This window comes from Notolabrus celidotus, chromosome 18 (assembly GCF_009762535.1).
Source record: "Notolabrus celidotus isolate fNotCel1 chromosome 18, fNotCel1.pri, whole genome shotgun sequence".
In the NCBI taxonomy this organism is placed as follows: Eukaryota; Metazoa; Chordata; class Actinopteri; order Labriformes; family Labridae; genus Notolabrus; species Notolabrus celidotus.
In genome coordinates, this window is record NC_048289.1 from 4,053,314 (window position 1) to 4,079,325 (window position 26,012).

The window sequence follows — 26,012 nt, forward strand, 5'->3', positions numbered from 1 at the left end:
GTCATCCACGAGCTCTGTAGTAAGCAGATCACTGTGTGAAAGGTCTTTGTATTTCAAAGAACACTTGATGCAGGTTTACTCTACTTATTACAATCACTGCTTGAAGTGTTGAGAGGAGTCCAGCTGCAGACCTCTGCAGCCAGGCCCCCACTTTTGCAGACCTCCCCAGTGATGCACCTCTGGGGTCACGTCCGGAAGTGGTATAGTTTGTTGTAGTGATTACGCCTGGAGACAACAGCAGGTGTCTATTCTTAAGTATCCAAAACAGCGAAAAAATACGTCTATCTGTTACAAACTTACATTTTTTCATTTTTCAGTTTCAGTAAAACCACTGAATGTCACACCAGTAGGTTTTTTTTTTGTTTTAAAATAGTTACAAGGACGTTAGCATTAGCTACGCTACACAAACGTCAGCATTAGCTACGTATGATTCATAGAGGACGAGCCATTTCTTTTTTGAGCTTGGTTAATAAAGTTTGTAAAGAAGTTTTGAAGATTAGGTTATTTGTGGTCTAAAAAGGATTAAAGTTTGTAATGAAGATTCAATATTTCACTGACGTTCAAGCCGTAAGGAGAAAACTGAAGCAGCACATAAAGATTTTGCTGTGCTGTGGGATTGAATCTTGTTTAATCAGAACTTTGTTTACCGAGCGGATCTGACTCATTGCAGTATTCCTGTCTGTTGTAGATTCATCATTCCATCACTTCATGAAGCTCAAAGCCTGCAGTTCAAATGCTGCAAACGATGGTGTAACCTGTACCACTGCCCTAAATTAACCCACAGAGTGTCCGAGACGTGATGGGTCTCTCCTGTCATTTTATGTTCCAGCTTGATCACTGAGGTCCTCCAATGCTTTCCTTTTAAATGTTCCTCGTGTGTATCACACACAGAGAGGGAGAGCTTTCTGTTTTTACGCTCCTGAGCTGTGGAACTCTCTTCCTTTGGACATCAAAACGGCGAGCTCTCTGGGTGTTTATAAAAGTAAACTTAAGATTTATCTTTTTAATCTAGCTTTTAATTTGGAGTAATTGATTTTTAGCCCTGGACTGTATTATTATTATTTTAATCATTGCTTTAATATATATTTATCTTATTTAATTATTTATTTATCTATTTTATACCCTCTATTAATCTGATCTTGTTAACTCTACCTTATTTTTAACTTTTCTTTCCACTCTTACTTTTTTTAATAATTTTATTGTGTTGATTTTATTTTATGTTATTGTTTTATTTATAATCATGCCTTTTATAATTGTACCACTGCTGTTGTTTTCTGTCTCTCTGTTATTTTGTGAAGCACTTTGGGCTGCATGTTTATATGTATGAAAGGTGCTTTATAAATAATGTTGAGTTGAGTTGAGTCATGATGTTTAAGGCTGAACCGGGTCATAATAAAGTTCCTTAATAAAGAACCTTCTATCATTTATTTCTGTCTGTGTGTTTTTTGCTTTTCTAAAGTGAAGCACTTAATAATGCACGATGTTAAGCTACAATAATAAAAGTTTTACTTTATCTAGAGTTTGCAGCCAGTAGTGCTGTACTGTCTCAATAAAATGAGAGGAAAGAGGGAACAACATACTGGAATATTAATAAGGTATATTTCAGCTGAGATGCATCTTAAGCTCAATGAGCTGTTTTTCTTCACATTTATTTCCCACTCAGTAGAGATCATTTTCCATTCTTACTTTATAAATTAGTAGCAAGTGTAAATGAGAAATGAAGAGTTATCGAAATTAAAGACTAAAATGTTTAACAGGAAGTTAACACAAGATTTTATTTTCGGATTTCTTGACTCCTTTTTACGGATTAGAGGAACAATTGAATGAAATGTTAAACCGGAAGTTCAACCCGATTTTATTTTGAATCTTTTTGAGTGTGTTTCCGGCCTTGACTGTGGAGGTGCATCACTAGGAAGGTCTGCAGAGGTAGGGGCTTGACTGTGGAGGTGCATCACTAGGAAGGTCTGCAGAGGTAGGGGCTTGACTGCAGAGGTCTGCAGAGGTAGGGGCCTGACTGCGGATGTCTGCAGAGGTAGGGGCCTGACTGCGGAGGTCTGCAGAGGTAGGGGCCTGACTGCAGAGGTCTGCAGAGGTAGGGGCCTGACTGCAGAGGTCTGCAGAGGTAGGGGCCTGACTGTGGAGGTCTGCAGAGGTAGGGGCCTGACTGCAGAGGTCTGCAGAGGTAGGGGCCTGACTGCGGAGGTCTGCAGAGGTAGGGGCCTGACTGCAGAGGTCTGCAGAGGTAGGGGCCTGACTGCGGAGGTCTGCAGAGGTAGGGGCCTGACTGCAGAGGTCTGCAGAGGTAGGGGCCTGACTGCGGAGGTCTGCAGAGGTAGGGGCCTGACTGCAGAGGTCTGCAGAGGTAGGGGCCTGACTGCAGAGGTCTGCAGAGGTAGGGGCCTGACTGCAGAGGTCTGCAGCCAGGCTGTCTTGGACGTTTTTAAAGTTGATGTAACAACAAAACAAAAGACTGAAGAGTTCAGATGGAGGGTAAAAGTGAAAAATGTTGTTTATCTTTAATCAAAGGACGAGTCACGCTCACGCTCACCTGTGGCTGTGTTCTTTCTGTCCACTGAATTTGGGTCCAGCTCATCATGACTCAGGAAATTTTGGATTCTCTTCAAAGAGACGCTGGCCTGCGATGCAGAATAAACACACAGACCATCAAATTAAACCGTAAATAGACCTGAATCACACATCACAGAGAGAAGGACGAGGTCCTACCTGAACCAGACTGCTGATGACCTGGGGGAGCATGTTGAGAGGGAACCTGAGGATGTTAAAAAGTGAGAGCGACACAAAGGCCTTCTCAGCATCCAGGATGTTGTTCTCATCAACAGTCACGTACACAGCGAACGTGGTCATGGCAACCTGGAAACAGACCAGCAAACAGGGCTCTCAGACACCACGGCTCATCAACTGACCCTAGAGACATACAGCAGGGTCCTATGTGAGGTCTAAACACACAGGGACATTAATCCACCAGTGACTCAGCAGTTTCCTTATTACTGCTCAGAGTTTAATCACTGACATGAACCAGCTCTGAATCAGGGGTGTGAACAGTGAAGGATCAATCACCGGACACATGTGTGATATATGTTGGCAGTAAACCTGCTTCGTACTGATCTTCAGGTTGTATAAGATGCTTGATTCTGATTGGTCACAACCCCTTGAACACGGTTATTAACCTTTACTAACATGAGTAACGCCAGAGACAAACTGATCACACATCATGTCAAATCAGTCCACAGAAAAGAGTTCAGACACATTTAGCTTCTGCTTGTTGACACCATAGACCATAAGGTGAGGTAAAACCGTTAGCTTCTGTTAGCATCATATCAGTGAACAATGAAGCTAAAACATTAGTATTAGTTAGCATGCTAAATCAGCAGGCTACGGACATTTTTATATTGGATTGGATTGCAACTATTTACATAATGGATCAGGAGCAGGTGAGAGAAACTTTAGGTTAGCGATCTCTACAAAGAAACTTAAACCATGAGCTGTGGTGATGCATGGAGTGCCGCCTGCAAACTAGTTCAGGCAGACAACTCGAGCTGTGCTCAATCATACTGACACGTCATCATCCTCTCTATCAGCTGATCTCAACATCCTCATTTGGCGGTCTATTTAAGCTGCAAGTCTCCCTGTCTCTGCCTCTGCTTTGCAAGTGCTCCTGCTGTCCTGCTCAGTGCTGTGTGCAAACTTCGTACCCACCTCCTCCCCGGCATCCACCTGTGGGCTCCGAGGGGGGTTAGTCCTATCTCATGACTCCTAATGTCTGCATTTAAATAATCTACGAGGAGTAATGAGGTTCGGAGCCCATACGCCAAACACAATACTGTATGCTGCAATAAACTTTATCTTAAGTAAACGTGAGTTGTCTGACTGAACTTACATACTGACAGAGAAACTGATGCGGAGGGCAACACATGCACCTGGTCATCATGGCACATGCTCAGACATCCTCCCCTCTGTATCACACTAAACTAACAGACCTCCTGGATCATCTCATGCCTCTCACTAAGTTTATGATCTGGGTCAGAGAGCAGCCAGTCAGCTGATGGAAAGTGTGTTGCTCTCGGGCTTGTCCAGACTTGCTTCAAAGTAAATGATTCCCAACTTATCGTTTTGGTTAAGTTATTATTTTGGTGAATTAACAGGATACTTGAAATATCTACAAGGTATATATATAGCATCTGTTACAGGTAGCTGCCCCCAACATGGGGAGGAATGCTCTTCTTTGTCAGGTGCGGTCAGCCATCTGTGGTGAAAGAGCTCTAAAGCCATTGAAGACTAACTGTGTATGTCTGCTGTTTGGTTGAGCGGTAAGAGGCGGGACTCAGCGTGCAACCATGCAACCAGCAAACATCTCTGAACACACAGACTGTCGGTTCAGACTGTGATCAATGTTTCTGTGCGGTTTTGTTTCTGATCAAAGTTACTTATAACTGCCTTGGTAACAATCTCTATTTTCAGATTCTACATGCATCGTCATGAGATTAGAGCTCCCATCAGCAGTAATCTGATGATGATTTAGTTATCTCTTCAAGTGCAGCTAACCGCACCAGCTCAAAAACGCATCTGCTTGACACTGAATTGAATCAGACAATCAGAGTTGATATGATGGATCCGGCCGCATTTACTCCTCCTCTTTAGAACAGACTCCTCAAAGTTTGCTCTTTTACTGTTACTGGGTCTCCATCAGGACTTTGTTGTTTTGTTTATGAGTTGGGCTCATAAAAGTAAAGTAGCCCAGACTAAAGCCTCTGTGTATCTGTAACGGCCAAATTCCACCAGATCCGTGTCCGGTCCGTCTCCGATCCGTCACAGCACCAGATCTGTCACAGGTTTCTATTCTAGTCAATGTGTTAATTTCCACTGGATCCGCTCCATTGCGTTCCGGCTGCATCTCTGATCTGGCAAGTCGGAGTCGTCTGGATCAGATACACAAGACTTCTATTTTTTACAGGAATTCAGGCACCAAAACTAAATGAAAACATTTTCAGAATCAAACACTCTGTGTTATCACCAGATTGTACTTCACTTAACTACAACAACAAACCATCATGATGAGCGGAGCCAGGCCTGGAGTCAACAGGTCAGAGGTTTTCAGAGGACCAGAAAGACAACATGGATGAGGAGAGGAGGAGGAGAATCCTTGATTCAGTGATTACTGGGGGAAAACCTCGGTCCCATGACTCCAGCTGTCCGGCGGTGCAGCTCCGTGCTGCATTCTGAAAACACAACTGGTGGGTGTTGACGGACGAGAGAGCACGGAGCCAGACCGCAGCGGATCAGAGACGGACCGGATATGGATCTGGTGGAAGTCTGATGTGAGTCTTTTACTAAACTGAGACCTACTTGAAACAGGTGAACGCGCGCTCTGAGGGGATGTAATGTCCCAAGAAAAGACAACCTGTCCTTGCAGACGTGAATGCTACACATAAAGGAAGTCTTGGCTGGAAGTCTTTCATCGCTGATCGCTGGCTACATAGGAACTTCAGAGAAGCTGGCAGTCCCCAAATGTAGAGTTTATCTCACACAGCGTCATCAGAAGATGACTGTTGATGGGTTCAGAGATTGAAAAGACATTAATTCACCCTGTTGGATTTTCTGGGTCTCACATTTACTCTCTACCAGTCAGCTCAAATTCCTGTTCCTTCATTTAATATGCTCTTAGTAGAAGTCCTTTTCAAGAAATCAAGCTTCAGACATCTGCACTAAGCATACCAGGAAAGGAGCACTGGTCCAGGCCATGGTGGAGAGCGCTCCCAGGTAGGCCGTCTTGCGCAGAACGTTGAGCTCCTTCTGTCGGATTGCCAGGACCTTTTCTTTGAAAGAGTTCTCCCAGGCGTACAGCTTCAGGACTTTGATGCCGTTCAGGATCTCATTCATCAGCTTGATGCGAGCGTCTTTGTACTGCATCTGCTCCACCTGAGAGAGAGAAAGAGGAAAGTGAAGATGAGTACAAGAATCACTCCCCGTGTGTGCATTGATGTATGAATGCCCTCTTTGTGTTTCCAGGAACAGTGCGTCTCCTTTAAGATGTCCAAGGTGAAGATGTCGAATGCATACATTCTTAGCTTCAGTTTGACGTAAGAAAGCATTTCTTTCACAAGCTGGGGACTTTATTTCTTATTCACCATCACCTGCAATGAAGTAAGACTAGAGCTGGTTCCCTTTGGACATGGCAAAAAGAGGAGGCTATTAACTGCTGCCTAAAGTATCTTGAAGAGGCAGGAGGTCAAAAACCCACGACCCAAGGACTGCAAAAAACTTGCAGGAGGACTTAGTAGCAGCTGGCACTGAGGTTTCAGTTTGCACAGTAAGGTGGACACTAAACACTAAACGTCTCCATGGTTGGACTCAAAGACCTACACAATAACTGACTCACAAGCAGAAGAAAAGCTGTCTCCAATACGCTCAAAACCAGATCAATAAGCCAGAATAAACATTAGATATGTTTACACCAAGCAAACCTGCTTCAGTGTTCACAAATGGCTGCTGATCTCAGATCTAAAGCCTCTGTGAATGTGACTGAATATTCAAAATTCATATAGAATATCAATTTTAATGTGAAACTAAGCATAAACAAAACTCTCAGTGAAAATAAACATCCATAACTCTGAAAAAACTCTGTTCAAAAACGGCTTATTCTACAGATCAGAGTATTTCTCAGGACTGTGTGGGCGTGGCCTAACTCTTTGATTGACACGTTAATCAAACTTAACCATGGCAACAGTTACAGCACAACATGGAGCAGCACAGAGAGAGAGAGTTCAAAGCCTGCATTATTGAGCAGTCTGACTCTGAATCTAAAGACATAAAAACTCCAGAATCTGAACATTATTTATTTAAAATGGTCTCTGAGTGCCGAGTCACAAAATACTTCTATAGTTCATCACTTTTAATGCTTTGTAGTCTCCACGTTCAGGACATCAGGAACATGTAATGCCCGGAGAAGCGGTGAGTGACGTGCAGGAAGGCAGAGCACGGCTCTGTTTGTCTAAACTCTGAGCTGTTTGGGGAAAGACAGTGAACCAGTCCTTGGGAAATGAACAGATCATTTGCAGGACTAAACCATCAACTAACTACACCCGCTTTTTCCCCAAATCCTATACAGTTGATAAATAAAAGAATGACAACAAGCTGTCATCTTCAGTGGTAGATGTGCAGACAGAGACACACAAGCGACACAAAGAGCAGAGAGACAGATATACAGACAGACTACAGGGAGTATGTGATTAGCAAACAAGCTAAGGAGACACAGAGAGGAGTTCACTCTGACCTTAGGAGACGGTCTGAGAAGGAGCGGAGTAGTTTTGTTGAACATGTGTGGTCGAGACTCAGTGTTTCCTTTATGATTGGTTAGATATTTATTTCATCATAAATATCCAAGTTAACCCCGCCCACTTTAACCTAGTGTCAGAACATTATCAAAAACTTGACTGATGATATTTGAAAAATTGATCAAAGTTGAGTTCTAATATATATATATATACACATAGTATGAACATGTGACTATAAACATCACAGATAGAAAGGTTTTGTTCATTTGGGTTACCAGAGGCTTTAACAGATGTGTGTGGCGGTTGTTTACAGAGTATGTATGTCAAGTCTCATATAGACTTCAAACTGAAGGTCAATGCAATAAACTGTTTTCTACTTTTCGGCATTTTTCACAACATTTCAGTGATGTATATTTCGAATAATCCATTTTGAAAACGTGCCAAAAGCTATAAATGCTCCTATCAAAGTCAACAGAAACAGCATCAAATCATAGCACTGCCCTCGCTGGCTGTTCATACCTGGTACGCTCTCGTCTTCATGGCGATGACAGCATTGAAAGGGATCAGCATTATCATGACGGCTACACCGGCCAGCACAGACGGACCCAGGTTCTGTTAAATACAATCAAATCCAAAACAGTGAAGATATTATGAAACATCTCCTGGTCCATACATCATTAAAAACATGTGAAATACTCTCTCATAATCATCTAGAGTAATCCACATATGATTCATCCACGTACCTGCCAGAGGAAATACAAAGCCAGCATGATCTGAAGAGGAGCAGACCACAGCATGTTGAGGAAGGTGGTGAGGTCCATGAATCTCTGTGCGTCCACAGACATCAGGTTCACCACCTCGCCCACTGTGGACGAACGCTTGGCTGCGTTTGTTATCACCAGTGCCTGCAGACAATGACAGAGGGGACAACACTGTAGTATAAGACTTCTCTGTTCTCTTCATTAAGCAGACTGTGAAACAGACATAAGATGAAGCCAGTGTTCATCAGAGTCACTGTGTGTGCATGATAGGCGCACAGTTCCTTTCTTACGTACCTTCCTGTAGATGGCACCTATGATGGCTGTGCGTACATTCATGCCGGTGACAAAACAGTACTGAAAGTGACGATGGAGGATGAGCGTCTGCAGGACGGCTGTGAAAAACATGAGAAAGGCCAGGGAGTAGCCCCACCAATCAGGAACACCCTTCTGTTTGGTGAATGAGATCAGCATCCTGCAGAGGAACAGAGACAGGCAAAAATCACAGAGGAGAAAGTGAATGAAGTGTTTCCAACTGTCAGCGTGAAGCTCATTATTTAAGACTAGAGCTGAATGGATGTTATCACGAACATTTTTCATCAGTCGATATTGATAATCACCACGATAAATATCAAATCATTATTTCATTTAAATTTAAAGGCTGATTTTTGGTCCTGAGTGAAAGTTGTTAGCTTGTATCTGGATTGAGTTCTCTGATAAACTTCTTGAATCCCTCATTTTTGACGGTGTTAACAGGAAGCAGGTCTTTTGTGTAAGATGAGATTTTCACGATGGTCACGGTGGACATTAATCGTGTCTGAGATGCACAGCAGAAGTTGTCTCTGTGCTCTTCCTTTACCCACATCCTGAAAGTATATTTAAAAGTGTGTTAAGTTAATAGTTAACACAGAGTCGACTCAGTGTCAGACTAACGACTCTGCTTTGAGCTGCTAGGTTGTGCGATTTCTTCAGTGTCGCTGTCGCTTGTCTCAGCTGTGTTTGCATTCCACGTCAAACGTCTTTAAGCCCCGCCTACTTCTCACCCTGCAACATGATTGGCTGTTCAATGCCGCCTTCTACTTCTGTCTAATGTTGGGTGACAAGTAGCGTTTAAGGCTCATTAGCGCCCTTCTTTCTAGTGGTTGGGGGGTGTAATTACAGGTTTATTTTTATATCAATCATCTGTTATATTTATATTGAGAAAAATTATATCACCATAATAATCATTATTGAATTATCGCCCAGCGCTATACAAGTCTTCCTTTTTTAATGGTCTCTACTCTGTCAGAGTAGGTCAATTAATGCTCCTGATAGAAATTAGAAATGACTCATTAATTCTTTGATCCAAATATGAAGCTGCTGAGCAATTTATGACCTCCGTTATTGGACAGAGCAGAGACTCGGCTCTTTATTTCAGAGCTTGCAGAAAAAAGGAGAAGAGCATTACTAATATTTTCATACTAAATGTTTAAATTACCAAAATGAGTTTTGAGGAAGAAAATATGACAGATATTGTGACTAAAGCAGCTAACAAAGTCAATTTTTCATTTATTTCTTTTTGCAGAAGAAAATCTCACTTAAGTTTGTGCAGAAAAAACAGAGGTTAGCCATCTCTGATAGCTTATCTGGCAGAGCTTGATGTCTTCACATGAAAACCATCACTTCAATTTCCACCCTGATCCATGAGAGGCTTGAGGAAGCATGCTTACAGAATACCTTTGTGTCCTGAACAGCAACAGTATTCATTTTAAATAAAGACAACACCCCTCCATTGATAAAGTGACCCAGCATGCAAAAACACATCACAGCATGCAAAAAAGACATCCTGAAAATAGTATTCAAACATCCAAACAATGGTAGCTTGTCTGTGCAGAGTGGAAATGTGCAAATATCCTGCAGCGAGGACACCAAGTAACCTCTCTTCTCACCTGAGCAGCTGAGGGTTCACAAAGGTGATGACATCCTGCAGGAACTTGAAGGCCGAACCAATCAGAAAGTACGGTCCGAAGGCTTTGATGATCGATCGCAGGAAGGACGGCTGATGAGGGGCAGCTTTCTGATTAGACAGCAGCACTTCTACTTCCTCCGGGCTGCTCTCACCTCCTACCACGTGGTTGGTGGTCGACGGCGGAGGTTTGGAGTACAGAGCGTGGCTGGAAAGAGTCGGATCACTGGAAGTTTTGGGGTTGTGTGGATTGTTTGGGACAGAGACAGAGAGGAGGGGAGATGAGTCAAACACTACATGCTGATTTAACATATTTCGAAGAGCTTCACTTGTAAAAACAAGTCATACAAGTGAGTCAATATACTACACTGTACAAGGGATGAGTTCTGATTCTCAAATATTATTTTAATTCTGAAAAATCGAACACTTCATGTGACTTTGAACTCATCTTAAAGGTTCTTTTTTCAGCTTTTTTACAGGCGCCTGGTTGTAATGTGCAAACGCCAGATGATGGCTGTAGCCCACCTCAAAGAGTTTGCTATGCACAGTTAAATAACAAGAGAAGAAGAAAGCACGAGTTCCAGCTGCCAGTAAAAAGAGGTATGGCTTTGTGAGGTTCAGAACTGGAGCAAAAATGCAGACACTTCTGCAGCCGACAGAGTGCAGACTTTATTTATCAAACAAAAATCAGGTGAGGTGCAAACTTTGCCTGGGAAGATAGCACAGATTACATCCATACATATTATTATTACCCAGCTTTCTCACCGATCATTAAGATGCTTGATTCTGATTGGTCAAACCCCCTTGACAGTGGTTATTAACTTTCACTGACATGAGCAACACCAGAGACAAACTGATCACACTTCATGTCAAATCAATCCCCAGAAAAGAGTTCAGACACATTTAGCTTCTGCTTGTTGACACCGTAGACCGTAAGGTGAGGGGAAACCGTTAGCTTCAGTTAGCATAAAAACAATGTGGCGTATACGTTAGCTTCAGTTAGCATGCTAAATCAGCAGGATACGGATGTTTACATCTTGGATCCTGTCCATCAATATGATGAAGGAGTGGAGCAGGTGAGAGAAACTTTAGGTTAGAGATCTCTACAAAGAAAGTTAAACCATGAGCGGTGGTGATGATAGCAGCAGGGTTCAAAGTTGTGACATTAGTTTCTTTTTAAAGGTGTGTGAACCACAGAGCTCAGAGAAGAAGGAGAGCTGAATGAGGACAGTTTCATGTTCAATCCACCGCAACAGGCAGAGAAAAATCCATCACCATGGAACGATCACTGACGAGGATTCACTGGGACTATTTTTAAAAACTGTAAACATAAATCATTTAAATCAATCAAATCATCTTTAATCAATGTTTTTGTGTTTTAAGTCAGTAACCGGCCTTCCTGTCTGGGTCTTGTCTCATCCTGTCAGGAATAACTACCTGCTAACCATGCACATGTACAACTATGCACTTTCATGGGTCTCTCTCCTTCTGTCTGAAGAATCCTGGAATACTTCAGAGACTACTGAAGAGTATTTTTCCTGAAATGCCGACCCGTCAGCATACAAGCCTAATAAAGAGCTTCTGGAAGGGTCTGAAGGTTAAATTTAGTTTGAATTATTCATGTATTTCTGTCGGAGCCAGTGAAGTGAAACAAAGACTGGGGAAATGCAAGCAGAGAAACGGGCTAAAAGTTATGTCCTGTATTTCACCTCTCTCTGCCCCGTCCCTTTAAAAAACTAATCACATGTCCTGAGTCTCTTCTTTACGATGGGAGAAGTGAACGGAAATACAGATATGCCCCATAGCTGATACTATTAAAAAAAGATGTTATCACGATCATTTTTTTCATATCAGTCAATAACTATCACGATAAATATCAAATTATCATTTCATTAAAATGTAAAGGCAGATTTTTGGTCCAGAGTGAAAGTTGAAGATAAACTTCTTGAATCCATCATATCTGAATGCAGTGAATGCCTCACAGTTATTCAGTAATCAGTCGTCCCACGGTCTCAGTGGACACTAAACGTGTCTGAGATGCACAGCAGAAGTTGTCTCTGTGGTCTTCCTTTACCCACATCCTGAAAGTATATTTAATGAAGTGTGTTAAGTTAATAGTTAACGCTGAGTCACACAGTGTCAGACTAACGACTCTGCTTTGAGCTGGTAGGTTTTGCGATTTCTTCAGTGTCGCTCCTTCAAACGCCTTTAAGCCCCGCCTACCTCTCACCCTGCAACATAATTGGCTGTTCAATGCCCTCTTCTTCTTCTGTCTAATGTTGGGTGGCAACTAGCCTTTGAGGCACATTCATGCCCCCTCACTTTCCAGTGGTTGGGGGATGTTACTACAGGTTTAAATACATCACTAATAATAACAACTCTGACATAAACACTACCAGTCAAAAGTTTGGAAACACCTTCTCATTCAAGGGTTTGTATTTATTGTAATGATTGTAAACACTGTAGATTAATACTGAAGACATCAAAACTATGAAAGAACATATATGGAATTATTGAATGAACAAAAAAGTGTTAAACAAAGCAGAATGTTTTATATTTTAGATTCTGTAAAGTAGCCCCCTTTTTCCTTCATGACAGCTTTGCACACTCTTGGTATTCTCTCAGTCTGCTTCATGAAGTGGTCTCCTGGAATGGTTTCTAATTAACATGAGCCTTGTCAAGAGTTCATTTGTAGAATGACTCGCCTTCTGAATGTGTTTGAGACCATCAGTTGTGTTGTTCAGAGGTAGGGTTAGCACACAATGGATAGCCCTATTTCACTACTGTTGTAATCCAGATTATGGCAAAACCAGATTATTTCATAGTTTTGATGTCTTCAGTATTAATCTATAATGTTGAAAATAATTAGAATAAATAAAAAAACATTGAATGAGAAGATGTGTCCAAACTTTTGACTGGTAGCGTATATCGTTATTGAATTATCGCCCAGCCCTACCCATAGGCTATCAATAATAGCAACAAGCAGAACTCGTTTCCTCTCTGTGAACCACACCCTTTAATAAAAAGATGATCTGAACCATACTTGGCTTTGTTAACTTTCCTTTCAGGTGGATTTACTCCAGCATGTTGCTTCCACCTCCTCACAGGCTCTCTTTGCGGTTAGCCCTAGCTCTTCTGTGCTGAAGTGTATCCAGATAACATAGAGTGACACTTCAGCACAGGATGACTGTGCGGGTTCATTGAAGGCTTGGGCTTACATTTTTAGCGGTCATACATTGCAAGCTGTCAGCGGTATTCACATAGTTATGAGAACAATGTGCACGTGCTTGAAGTAAGGAGCTGTAGTAGTGAGTTTGAACTTTATATTAAATATTTCCAGTGAAAGGAATGTTTAACCTCTATTGTAACACAAGCTTAAAGCACAGGAGTCGGATTCCAGCAGTGAACTAATTGTTGTGTGCAGCTCGACAGGACAACTGTAAAGGAATTCAGCTTTACACCAAACAGGTTTCCATACTACGAGAGAAAAGACCGTATTGAGCTTTTCTGTATCACTTTACAGGTTGTTCTCCGTGAGAACGCACACTGAAACTCGGACAGGGAAACTGCAGCATGGGACAGGTGCAGACTGGAGGTCAGACTTCTCAAAGCCTGCAGAGTGTGTTTGTGCATGAAGTTTCCCTTTTATCACAAAGTGGAGGCAAACTGCAGTTCTCAGTGACCCAGCAACTAAACTCTTATCGGCGTCTCTTTTCTCCAGGCGTGACACACTTCAACAGAAGAATGCAATGCTGCATGCGTGAACAGTATCGTGTTCTGCAGCAGACTGGTGAGAGCAGCAGGGATGGATTAAGAGCTTCAAGACAGTGAGCAGTCAAATCAGCATGACTTCACAAAAAAACACAAAGCATATGAGCAACTTTCACACATGAGTTCTCCTAATGGCTGCAGATACTGGAGCTGAACGCGCTGAAGTCTTCATGATAGCTTCATCAGTTTACCCAGGAAGCAACTTTGAGTGTCTGGCTGGAATGAGATTTTTATGACATGGACCTTATCACATACACTTGCATTTAATCATGTGCACTTATTTTGATCACACATGGACTTGACATAAGAATGGACAGTGGTGCACTCTGGCTGCTGGATGGGCAAGGGAAGGATAATAGAAGAGCGCTTCCATTTAAACTTGATACTCAAAGTTTAGGGTTCATTTAAACATATCAAGGCAGAGGTAACAAGAGGGGGGTCTGGGGGTTCTTCCCCAGGACATTTCAGCAGCTAACACTTAATTCCTGCATTATGGTGAATATTTATGTGAACATTTGTGCTGGAAATGTAATTATTTAAAGAGAAATCACAAATTAACGAAAAAATAATAATTGAAATCCCTGAAAGAAGATTACATTCAAGTAAAATTTGATCTGTTTTTTTATGAAGTCTCTTTTAAACTGAGTAGTTCTATTGAAATCAGAGTGAAAAAAACACTTAAATCAACAAACACTCTCTGGAGTATTAAACTGAACTCCCAGTCCTGTGGTAGGGTCCCTGTCATTCAGGTAGAGATAACAGTGATAGCTTAAATAAGGGAGGCTTTGCAGCCTTTCAGTTTTTACTACAGCAGTTACACTGAAGCAAATTCATTGTGTTGATAGTGTGCGGCCTATAATGTCACTATTTGGCTAACAGAACTTTCAAGGTGGAGTATTTGTCATGAGTTACTTAACTTTTTTGTGTTCTTGTGTGTTTAGTATTTTGTCTTGTTACCTCCTGTGATTTCCTGTGGTCTTGATTTGGTTTTCAGTGTTTTATTTTGTAGAATATTTCTTGTGTGTTAAGTTTAGTTTTACTTCCTGTGTTTTCCCGCCTTTATGATTGTCCTCACCTGTGTGTCCTTACTTGTTATTCTGTGTGTCTATTTAGTCTCTGTATTTCCTCCCTTCTGGGTCTGTTCGTTGTGCTTGTGACATGTGTTTGTCTGTGTTCTGCGATGTTGTTCCCCGTGTTCTAGTGTTTCCTGAGTTTTTAGTGTTTGCAGTAAGTTTTTGTTTCTCAGTTTAAGTTTATTAAATCCTTTTTTTATTGAATCTGCACCTGGGTCCTCCCCCTCCTTTCTTCACTCGTGACAGTACTTTCTTTCACGTTACTCTGAACGAGTTCACATTGTATCAATCAAGTTACCTTAAATGTCAAAACCATAACTGACCGTTGTGTTTGTTTTTAATCGTCTCTCTTGTTCATTGTCTCTATAAGAAAAGCTAATCAGATTTAAAGTAGGGCAGATCAAAAACCTACGTTTAAACAGCTAACTGGTCCACACAACACTTAAAGGTAGCCTGGGAAGAAGACCTGGATCTGACAATCAATGACAAGGACTAGGAAACTTATCTCAATGATATTCACAACTGCTCTATAAACTCCAGACACCAACTTATTCAGTTTAAAGTTCATCACAGGCTACATTACTCATGCACCAAACTACACTCTTTGTATCCCTCTGTCTCACCAATTTGCCCAAATTGTAAGTTGGCTGAGGGCACTCTGGGTCATCTTTTCTGGCTCTGTCCCAAATGAAATCAGCTCCGGTCTGATATTTTCATGAGTTTTTCTCACGTGTATAACTGTGACATCTCCCCTGACCCTTGTACATCGATCTTAGGTAGCACTTGACATCTTTCCACTCTTACCCACTTAAATCGGAGAACAATACAATATGGTGTGGTTATTGCAAAAAGAAATATTTTAGCTCATTGGAAACATGAGGATGTCCCTTCTTTTAAGACCTGGCTATCTGTTACATATGGAGAGGATCCAACACAACGTGTCTCTCAACTCTGCAGCCTTTGACAAGATGTGGCAACCATTTCTGTCTTACCTATTGAGAATGACCTAAAGTCGCTATATATGTATAAGTGTCAGTTTATGTGAGGTACAGTATCTATACTTCATTAGAAATTAATATTGATGTATCCTGTTAGAGCAGGTTTTCCATTGTCTATGTTTTTTTCTTTTTATTTCATTTATGTAGGTATGTTAGTGGGTATGTGTACTTGTTTCTGTTTGCCCACCTCTCTTATTTTTTCTGTATTTGTGTCACTTGTTTATACATTGAAAATCTATAAATAAAGTATTAAAAAAAAACATTGCTCAACCCAGATTTTTTATGATGTAGTGTTTTGGCGTGAGATTCATCTGTGCAGAGTGAGAGCGTGAGACTAACGGTAAAAGCATGTGTCACAGGCCGGGGACGTGAGAGTTGGCAGTCCTGGTTTACCACAGTTAGTGAAAGTTCACATTTAGCAGAAGTGGAGTGATTTAGTAAACAAGACGAGAGTTTTCTGCAGTTAAAAAACGTTTTACTGTGCTAAAGTGAAACTAAAAAAGGTCTACACACATGCCTATAAATATGTAACTACACACACACACACACACACACAAAGAGACCTACCCCTTAAAATAACATCCTCTCTGCTCTCTGTTTTCACAAGAAAGGGGGAGGTGGAGGGGTTAACTTTGACAAGATTTAAGCTTGGATTAGGTCATACAATAGCTGCAGTCACTAAAAAAATCACTTAAAATATGTCTTACAGTTTCAAACATTCAAAAATAAGACAGTCCTGTGATTATTGATCAGCTGTGTCTCCTAAAGGATCTGAGCTTACAGCAGTTCTCCAGTTCACCATCACAACCTGATTCTGCACAATTATCTTCCATCAACGCAGCGAACGCCACAGCTCAGCTACTTGACAAACCTAAAGATTTCAAGTCTACTTCCACTTCAGGCTTTACTTAAACCTAACTCAGCCATGTCTCATAAGTGTGTACCTCTATTCAAACTCAGAGACGAGTAACGTTGAGGGAGAGACAAAAAGAGTTTAAAAAACACCCTAAATATGTTTAGAACTACACTTCCAAGCCTCCAACAAATCAAAGTAAAACATTACATTTTTCAACCAGAACATTAAAAAGATGTTTATTGTATACAATCTACATTAACTATCTAAAAGGACCAAAAAGAGACAGTAGACGGGATTAGCCAGTGGTGTCTTCGTACATGCGTGATACATTTGCAGTCTGGATGCTGAGGGGGGGGGAACACCTCCTGCTCTAAATGCAGCTAGGAGGGACTCACAGCAGCATCCACTGCTCGTTGAGTAGTGAGAACAATAAATGCTTTCACATCAGTCTCCAAAAGTCTCCATTAACTCCAGAAAAAGTCGCTAGATTTATTGCTAGTTGCTTTTTTGAAAAAGAGTCACTAGAGGGGTCTGAAAACTGGCTATATATGGTGACAAAGTCAGCAACACTGGAGTCAGTTGATTGTTGTCTCAGTGCTCTCAGTTGAAAATAGTTCAAGTTTTGGAACACCGACGCGTCGTCAAAGTTACTTCTTGATCACCGACCAATCAGAATCAAGAAGGGGCGGGACTTCAGGTATCAACGTTGGCAGCAACAATGACGGAGGTGAAAAGTTATCACACTCAGGGTTTTTTTAGGCATAATTTCCAAGTTTAGAGTTGCTGCTGATGCTCTGACATGATTTCTATCAGTAGTTTTTACAGTGTCTTGTTAACATGTCGTTGAATGAAAGCAAGTATGTAGCATACAGAGCATTTTAAAACAGACCGGTCTCTACTATGGGAAGCGGAAGTGTTGAGGGACGACTTTCCTAACCTAGCAGTAAACGCTGGGGAGCAGTGCTCTGAGACTGAGGTCGTGGGTGCAAAAAACACGGCGGCACCTTAATCGTCCAAATTACAAGAACCATGGCTGTGTTTTTTTGCAGTAGCAGAGATAACACACCCTGCTGATACTTTATCTTAATATAAAGTTATACTTATCACCAATAAGAACGATAATGCAGCCATTAGAACCCATAAAATTCACTGTCAGAGACGCACTCTTGATCCTTTTGTGTCATTGTAAAGGTAAGCTCCAGTGTGACACATAGACAAAGTATGAGCCATACAACTGGAGCACTGATATCATCCACTGTGATATGAATAGAGCCGTTATATGAGACACAGAGAGATGGATTAGAATATACAGAGGCTATAGTCCTCATTGCAGAGGTCATGGTTCAACCCCTGTCGGGACCATTTGCTGCATGTCTTCCCCCACTCTCTACTTCCCACATTTTGTGTCTCTCTTCAGCTGTCCTATCAAATAAAGGCAAAAAAATATATATATATATATACACTATATTACCAAAAGTATTCGCTCACCTGCCTTGACTCTAATGAACTTAAGTGCCATCCCATTCCTAACCCATAGGGTTCAATATGATGTCGGTCCACCTTTTGCAGCTATTACAGCTTCAACTCTTCTGGGAAGGCTGTCCACAAGGTTGAGGAATGTGTTTATAGGAATTTTTGACCATTCTTCCAAAAGCGCATTGGTGAGGTCACACTATCCTCACCAATCCTGAGGCATTCAAAGTTCCTTTCACTGGAACTAAGGGGCCAAGCCCAGCTCCTGAAAAACAACCCCACACCATAATTCCTCCTCCACCAAATTTCACACTTGGCACAATGCAGTCCGAAATGTACCGTTCTCCTGGCAACCTCCAAACCCAGGCTCGTCCATCAGATTGCCAGATGGAAAAGCGTGATTCATCACTCCAGAGAACGCGTCTCCACTGCTCTATGGTCCAGTGGCGGCGTGCTTTACACCACTGCATCCGATGCTTTGCATTGCACTTGGTGATGTATGGCTTGGATGCAGCTGCTCGACCATGGAAACCCATTCCATGAAGCTCTCTGCGTACTTGGGCTAATCTGAAGGCCACATGAAGTTTGGAGCTCTGTAGCAATTGACTGTGCAGAAAGTCGGCGACCTCTTTGCACTATGCGCCTCAGCATCCACTGACCCCTCTCCGTCAGTTTACATGGCCTACCACTTCGTGGCTGAGTTGCTGTTGTTCCCAAACTCTTCCATTTCTTATAATAAAGCTGACAGTTGACTGTGGAATATTTAGGAGCGAGGAAATTTCACGACTGGATTTGTTGCACAGGTGGCATCCTATGACAGTTCCACGCTGGAATTCACTGAGCTCCTGAGAGCGACCCATTCTTTCACAAGTGTTTGTAAAAACAGTCTGCATGCCTAGGTGCTTGATTTTATACACCTGTGGCCAGGCCAAGTGATTAGGACACCTGATTCTGATCATTTGGATGGGTGAGCGATTACTTTTGGTAATATAGTGTATATATAACTTAAAAAAAAAGAGAGATGGATTAGAAACATTAAACAATCATACCTCTTGGCTTTGGTCTGCTCCTTGTCCCACTCCTTGAGAAGTCTGGGCACCATCACCTTGGAGCTGTCGCGTTTATTCAGCGACCACAGGTCTTTGGCTTCCAGAGGCATTTTGTATCCTTTCATGGCCAGACTGAGAGGGAGAGACAGCAGGTTAGTTCAATCTGGCGCTTCAAACACTGTAAATAAACAACATATTAAGGAGTTATAGTCTCCTCATGTCTCACTGCTTTCTGACTCTTGGATTTTTTTTTACCTTTATCTGTGTTCAGTTATCTTTTAAAAATATGATTCAAAACTTAAATCTGTTCTCATATAGACAACCCGCTCAGAGCTCCTCACAAGACACGTAATCAAGTTTCCTGGATTTTGCTAATTATCATTATGTACCAGTGGATCCACTTTCAGCGGAAATTGGCTTAATGTATTTTCTGGCTGAAGGAGAGATTGGCCCACAGAGAACAGAGAACAGAGAGGATGCTGCACTAGTATCAGAAAAAGGTGAAATGTCTTTTTGTGGTGTTGCGCACAGTGGAGACACTAAGCTGGCGGCTGCGGCTGAGTGACAGGTCTCCACAAGCGCTTATTAGAGAGGATCAATGCACAACTGCTGCCAACACCGACACAGACACGAAGGTTGACAACTTTAAACAGGACATTTTCCTACCTTTAGATACAAAGCCAACAGACTGGTGGGAATTGTTAGTACACTATGTTTGCAGAGCAGCAACATCAGAGCCATCTGAGCTTCTCTGCCACCGGACTGATTATGACCTGGTTGCGCTCCCGGCTGACACCTGACCACGTACCCATGCTTATTTTTCGCCATAAGACCAAGTAGACAGAAAACTGGACACTGTGAGTTTGAAGTACTTTTCTGCTCAGTTGTCTTGTTGCAGCAAAAACACAATTAGTAGTGTGAGCTTTCACTTTATAAGATATTTAGATTATTTTATGAGCCTGATTGTTGATATTCAGTATGTTAAACATTTTGTACATTTTGTCAGTTATATGCATTTTGTTGCTGTGAAAAATATAATAAAGGGAAAAATAACACATTCTGCATTGTTTTTGACTGATAAAGACTCAATGATTTTTTTATGATTAATTAATAACTGATCGTTAACTTTTCCAAAGATCAATCACGGAAAATGCTTAAAATTTACATCCCTAGTCTTGACACAAAAAGGTTTTATGTAAAATAACATAACTGTGTTTTGAAGCTACACACACACAAATGCAGTTATTACTCGTTTTTCATTTCATAACCACAGACAAGCATAATATTTTCAACACTGGGTTGTGTGCAGCTGAAGAGAGCAGAGTGAACCCACCTCGTGAACCACCAAAACGTTACAGTGGAGAGAAAACCTGCAGTGGTTTCAGGGCAGGGATTCTGAGAAGAAATGAAAAATGTGCATAAAAAATAGGCCACAGAGGTTAAACAAGGATAAGAAGGACGTACTTCTAAGAGCAGCCAGAAACAATCATGCTGTCTGTGTGTGTGAATAAGTGTGTGACCTGCTTTAACAAGTATGGAGTGGCTCCAGAGCACATACTCAGACTTTCAACCGCTCAGAAGACTGATTATACTGAAGAATGTCAGCAGCAAAATAAGATGCTCTCACTCACAACATACAGACTCAAACACACAGACTCATGCTTCACGGGTTCTTAGAGGACTCTGAATCATAGCGTCTGACTCACGGGATCTGTGACAACATTGGAGAAGAGAGGGGGTTTCTCATTGAAGCAGCAGAGGATCAGCTCGCAGACCACCAGGGCGAAGTAGAAATAAAACGTGGTGAACCGCAGCTTGTCGGTCACTTCGTTCTGAAAGGTCAAACGAGGACACAAACACACAAAGAGGTCAAATCACATAGACATTATTCATGATGAACACATCTTCACAGAGGGACCTGAGAGTGGGGAACATTTTGTTTTCAAAGATGATGTTTTGGAAGAAGGAAAAATGGGCAAGCATACAAAAGTGTGCAGCTTTGAAAAGGGACCAATTGTGAAGGCTAGCGACTGGGTCAGAGTGTTTCCTGAACTGCAGCTCTCGTGTGGTATTAGAGGTCTGCAGAGAACAAAACCAACCAGAAGTGGTCCAAGGAAGGACTACCAGAGAACAAACTACAACCCTGATTCAATAAAAAAGCTGGGGACAAAATAGTGCAAAGACAACATGTCAAATGTTGACACTAAAACATCTGTTATTATTTTAACACAATGTTAAATTTGATGCCATAATACAGTACAGGTTTGTGTTAACATAGTGCTGCACCAGCTCTCCTTTTAACAACACTCTGTAAACGTTTGAGAGCTGAGGAGACCAGTTTCTGGAGATTTCAAACTCATAGAGGATTTCAGCTTGTCAACAGTTCAGCGTCTCCTTTGTCTTATTTTTAGTTTCATGATGCTCCAAATGTTTTCAATGAGTGACAAAGCAGGACTGCAGGCAGGCCAGTTCAGCACCTGGACTCTTCTACTATAGAGCCATGCTGCTGTAATATGTGCAGAATGTGGTTTGGCATTGTCTTGTTGAAATATGTGTACTCCTGAAGTTCCTGGTGGGGATTGTGAACACTGTTACACCTGTGCGATAGAGTTGCAGGTAACGCTGCGTTTTACGGTGGCTGGGAGGTTCAATGCCAATTTACAAGGAATGAAACATTTTTACAAAGTCGGAGACAAATTTAAACTTTGGAAAACAATTTTACATTTTATAAAACAAAATGACATTAAAGGTGACATATCATGCAAAATGGACTTTTTAATGGTTCTCTACCTGAATTATGTGTCCCTGGCATGTCTACAAACCCCCCGAGAATGAAAAAAATCCATTCTGCCCCTGTTTTGATTTCTCCACCTTTCTGTAAATGTGTGTGAAACGAGCCGTTTCAGATTTCAGTGTTTTTGTTACGTAACAACAATATCCGGTCTGTCACGGAGTCAGAGCTCGGAGCTTGTTCAGCCCATAGACTGTATAAAATAATACTGAATCCCTCCCCCGTTTTTCATTACCTGCACAAATGTGTGCTAACAAGGAGCTTAGGAGGGAGGCATGCTAGTTGTAGGCTGTCTTAATAAACACAAAGGTCGGTTTTACTCCCCACGACTGCAGATTTGAAGATCTAGTGGATGATTTTTATTTGTCATGGATAAGTGCTAGCGCTAATTAGCATAGCCACATAGCTACATGTTCGTAGCTGTAGCTGTAGCTGTGTACAAAGACACACGTCGACATACTGACAAATAAAACAACAAGAAACACTAAATCTATGACCAATCCTTCAGAAAGGTCCTGCTGCAGGCGCCTCTCCGTCAGGATCAGATTCTGGATCAGATTCAGAGGGTTGAAGTAACGTGATCTCTGAGCAGCCGTGTATATTCAGCCAACATGTAAACATTAGATCAACGTGCTGGACAGCCGAGGCACATCCACTTCCTCAGGGGGTGTGGTCAGAGAGAAAACAGAGTGTTCTGAGGAGGACTGAAGAAGAGGGTTTTTCAGGCATGCCAAAATCTGATTTCAAAGTGTTTTTTTGAGCATAAACTTTAAAGACATGTTTTGGGGACCTCTTAGACTAATATATATTGATGAAAAAAGCGGGATATGTCACCTTTAAACACTTTTAACAAGAACAAAACAAATTTACATTTAAGAAAACATTTACTAAATCAGAAACACTTTTAAATAGACGGACCATTTTTATCAGAAATAAATTTACAAACGACAAATACAGGAAGTGATGCAGAAGTGATCAAGTGAGCAGTTTGTTTTGGCAGAGAGAGATGGACTCTCCTGCCAATCCAAGATAATTCTGATGTGTCCTTTCAAAATAACAGCTACACAAAGTTGAAAAATTAGTGATAATTCTGGATGTTTTCAGTCAGAGATTATGAACAAAACTCATTTGAGTCATTTTATTTTTCAAACTAATAGTGGAAAGTGTTCAGTGGAAAGTGGGATTTTGTTCATAATCTCAATTCGAATGTATTCAAAACATTGTAATATTCTTAATTCCCAATGTTTTTTATTTTGAAATTACAAATCAGATGTAGCCTTAATGGGCAGGAACACATTTTGAGGTTTGAATCAACATATTTTAGTGGAAACAGGATTGTTTATGTTAAATATAGACCAAATCATCTAAAAGGTCTCATGTTACTCTGATCCTCATGTCTTTGCACTGGCTTCCAGTTAAAAGTAGATTCCTGTTTAAAATTCTCGTTGTTGTGTACAAAGTGCTCAATGGTCAGGCTCTGGTCTATATCAGGGAGCTGCTGAAGCCATATAACTCCAACAGGACTCTGAGGTCCTCTGATCAGGGCTTATTGGTTGTGCCTCGTACCAGGTTAAAAACTAAAGGAGACTGTGCTTTCCAGGTTGTTGGTCCTAAACTCTGGAACCGTCTCCCTGTGGAATTGAGAACTGTGGACACTGTGGACAGGTTTAAATAGCAGCTGAAGACCTATCTGTTTAGACTTTCCTTTGTTTAATCTGTCTGGCAGAGCTGACCAGGAGCTAACTGCTGGAAAAGTTGAACATGTATAAGGTTAGTAATGTTCTCAAGACAACTCTATGTGAGCCACTATTTCTCTGGTCTCTGACTCAAACACAGCTGGGTTAACATTCATTGATTTTCGGAGGGGGAGGAAATGGTCTGCATGTAACAAGAAACAGAACCTGTGCTGTTCTGTCCCTTCAGGTTTATTGAGGAAATGAAGAGACAGTGTCAACACATGAATCAATTTACTACCTTATCGTGTGTTAAACTGAAGTAACGGATGCAAATGCAAACTAACCGTCAAACCGCTCATTCATATGAGTTCATACACAAACACTACATCCCTCCTCCTCCTTCTCCTCCACCTCAAATAGAGGTTACACCTTTCTTACCGCAAATCCCTTGAATTTTTCTAAATCATATTTGGACTAACTTTCTGGATCAAAGCGATTATAGCAGCTCAAGCCTGCTGTTGCCTGAACTGACCCGAACACATGGCTTTCTCGCTCACCACCTGTCTTTCTCATAACCTGACCCACTGACCGCCTGAGGCTGGGCTCACATGTCTTTGTGATGCGGGATCGTGTGAGGCTGGTATTACTTTTTCAAAACACAAAAACAGGACATGTTTGGCATTTCTGCTAACAAAGAGAGATTGAAGGAAAATAAACAAAAAGCCTCTGAAAGACAGAAAGTGTTTAATGTGGCAGCGGTGTGACACACCTTCTGCAGCCTGCACCTACATGTTGCTGATCGATGTGACATAAAGACATTCAGCTCACACATGGATTTATTAAACAAACAGGCACCGGTCATGTTAGCTATACTGTATCATGATGACTTGCATTTCTCATACACCTGTATGGGCTCGTGGGGATCCATTTACCTCACAACGAAGAGGCCTCCTTAGAAAATACAGCATTAGCACGATGACAAGGTCAGAAATAAGATGATATTGTGTTTCTCTCTCAGACCCTAACAACAACAACAACAGATGAACAGAAAGTACGCAGAAGACGAAGAAATTTGATTAAAAAAAAGAGCTAGTAAGAAAAAGATAAGCTAGAGTTAGAATAAATAGGTCAATAAATATAATAAAATACGGTTTAAAGCAGTGCAAAAAAACAGTATGACTGTAGTGTAATTGAATCAGCTTATTTGTCTGGCAAAGTGAGTGTGTGCGTGTTCAGCCCTGAGGATGACAGACCTCAGTGTTGATTTGGGGGAGGGGCAGGGACCTGGTTAAGTCTGTGAAGGGGGCACTATAGGGAGGGGGGGCAGAACAGGGAGAGAGTTCAGCATCTGTCCCTCAGTCTGCTGGTTCTGGCCCAGAGACTACGTAATCTTCTTCCTGATGGCAGCAGACTGAAGAGGCTGTGAGACGGATGGGAGGGGTCGCCTGCTATGCGCAGGGCTTTTCGGGTGAGGCGGGAAGAGTAAATGTCATAGAGGGAGGGGAGAGAGGCACAGAGGATCTCAGCTGCTCTCACGGTGTGCTGGAGGGTCACGTGGCAGGACGCAGTGCAGGCCCCGTACCACACAGTGATCTGTGGCCTCTGTAGAAAGTGCGCATGATGTGGGCACTGGCTCTCCTCAGCTTCCAGAGGAAGTAGAGTTACTGATATGCTTTCTTGGTCAGTGATGCAGTGTTTGTGGTCCAGGTGAGGTCATGTGATACCATCTATCACATGTTTGTTAGCAAACAGTTGACCTCCTAAAGGAGCATCTCTATCAACGTGAAGGGTTTACACTCTTCTTTTCTTTCCAAACAATGCATGCAGTCAGTTTGTGCTCCTCCACAGGTCTTTTTGAAATGCTGCTGACTCTGTTTCTATCAGAAAACTGCACGGTTGCATTTTACTCAGTAGAAATCAACGTATCTGTGTTTCTTTTCTGCAGAGGACAGATATATTTGCTTGCTAATTGGGTCATATCCTCTACAAAATATCCCTTATTCCTTCTGCCATAAGGCTGCTAAATGCACAATAGGCAGATTAAACCAAGAATCACTCTGCATCCCGCTCTGCTGTGCAGTCACTGGTTGTGGTTGTTGTTGATTTCACAATGTGTTATTTATTTCCTTTACTGTATATTTTGTAGTATGGATGGGTTGACCGTAAAACTGAATTGCCCTTCTGGGACCAAAAAAGTATTCTGAATCTGAATCTGAATCTGAATCCTCCCTGATTGGTCCGACACTGATGAGACCCAATCTTTGTTTAAACTGTCTGCAGCCAGTCAAGGATCATTTTGTCGGACTAAATTAAACTCTAAGTTATTCATT

General features: G+C 41.7%; 1 protein-coding gene across 2 annotated transcripts in view; it reads right to left on the reverse strand.

Moving 5' to 3' along the window:
- abcc3 (ATP-binding cassette, sub-family C (CFTR/MRP), member 3) overlaps window positions 1–26,012 on the reverse strand; it is a 98,928-nt gene that overhangs the window by 36,761 nt on the left and 36,155 nt on the right. For both annotated transcript variants that reach the window (XM_034708698.1, XM_034708697.1), the window contains exons 5-14: window positions 20,922–21,047; window positions 20,549–20,610; window positions 19,216–19,347; window positions 9,979–10,221; window positions 8,348–8,525; window positions 8,036–8,197; window positions 7,812–7,904; window positions 5,734–5,937; window positions 2,725–2,871; window positions 2,549–2,636 (exon numbers count right to left, since the gene is read on the reverse strand). In XM_034708698.1, coding sequence (XP_034564589.1) covers window positions 2,549–2,636; window positions 2,725–2,871; window positions 5,734–5,937; window positions 7,812–7,904; window positions 8,036–8,197; window positions 8,348–8,525; window positions 9,979–10,221; window positions 19,216–19,347; window positions 20,549–20,610; window positions 20,922–21,047 — 1,435 coding nt within the window. The remainder of the gene's footprint in view (window positions 1–2,548; window positions 2,637–2,724; window positions 2,872–5,733; window positions 5,938–7,811; window positions 7,905–8,035; window positions 8,198–8,347; window positions 8,526–9,978; window positions 10,222–19,215; window positions 19,348–20,548; window positions 20,611–20,921; window positions 21,048–26,012) is intronic.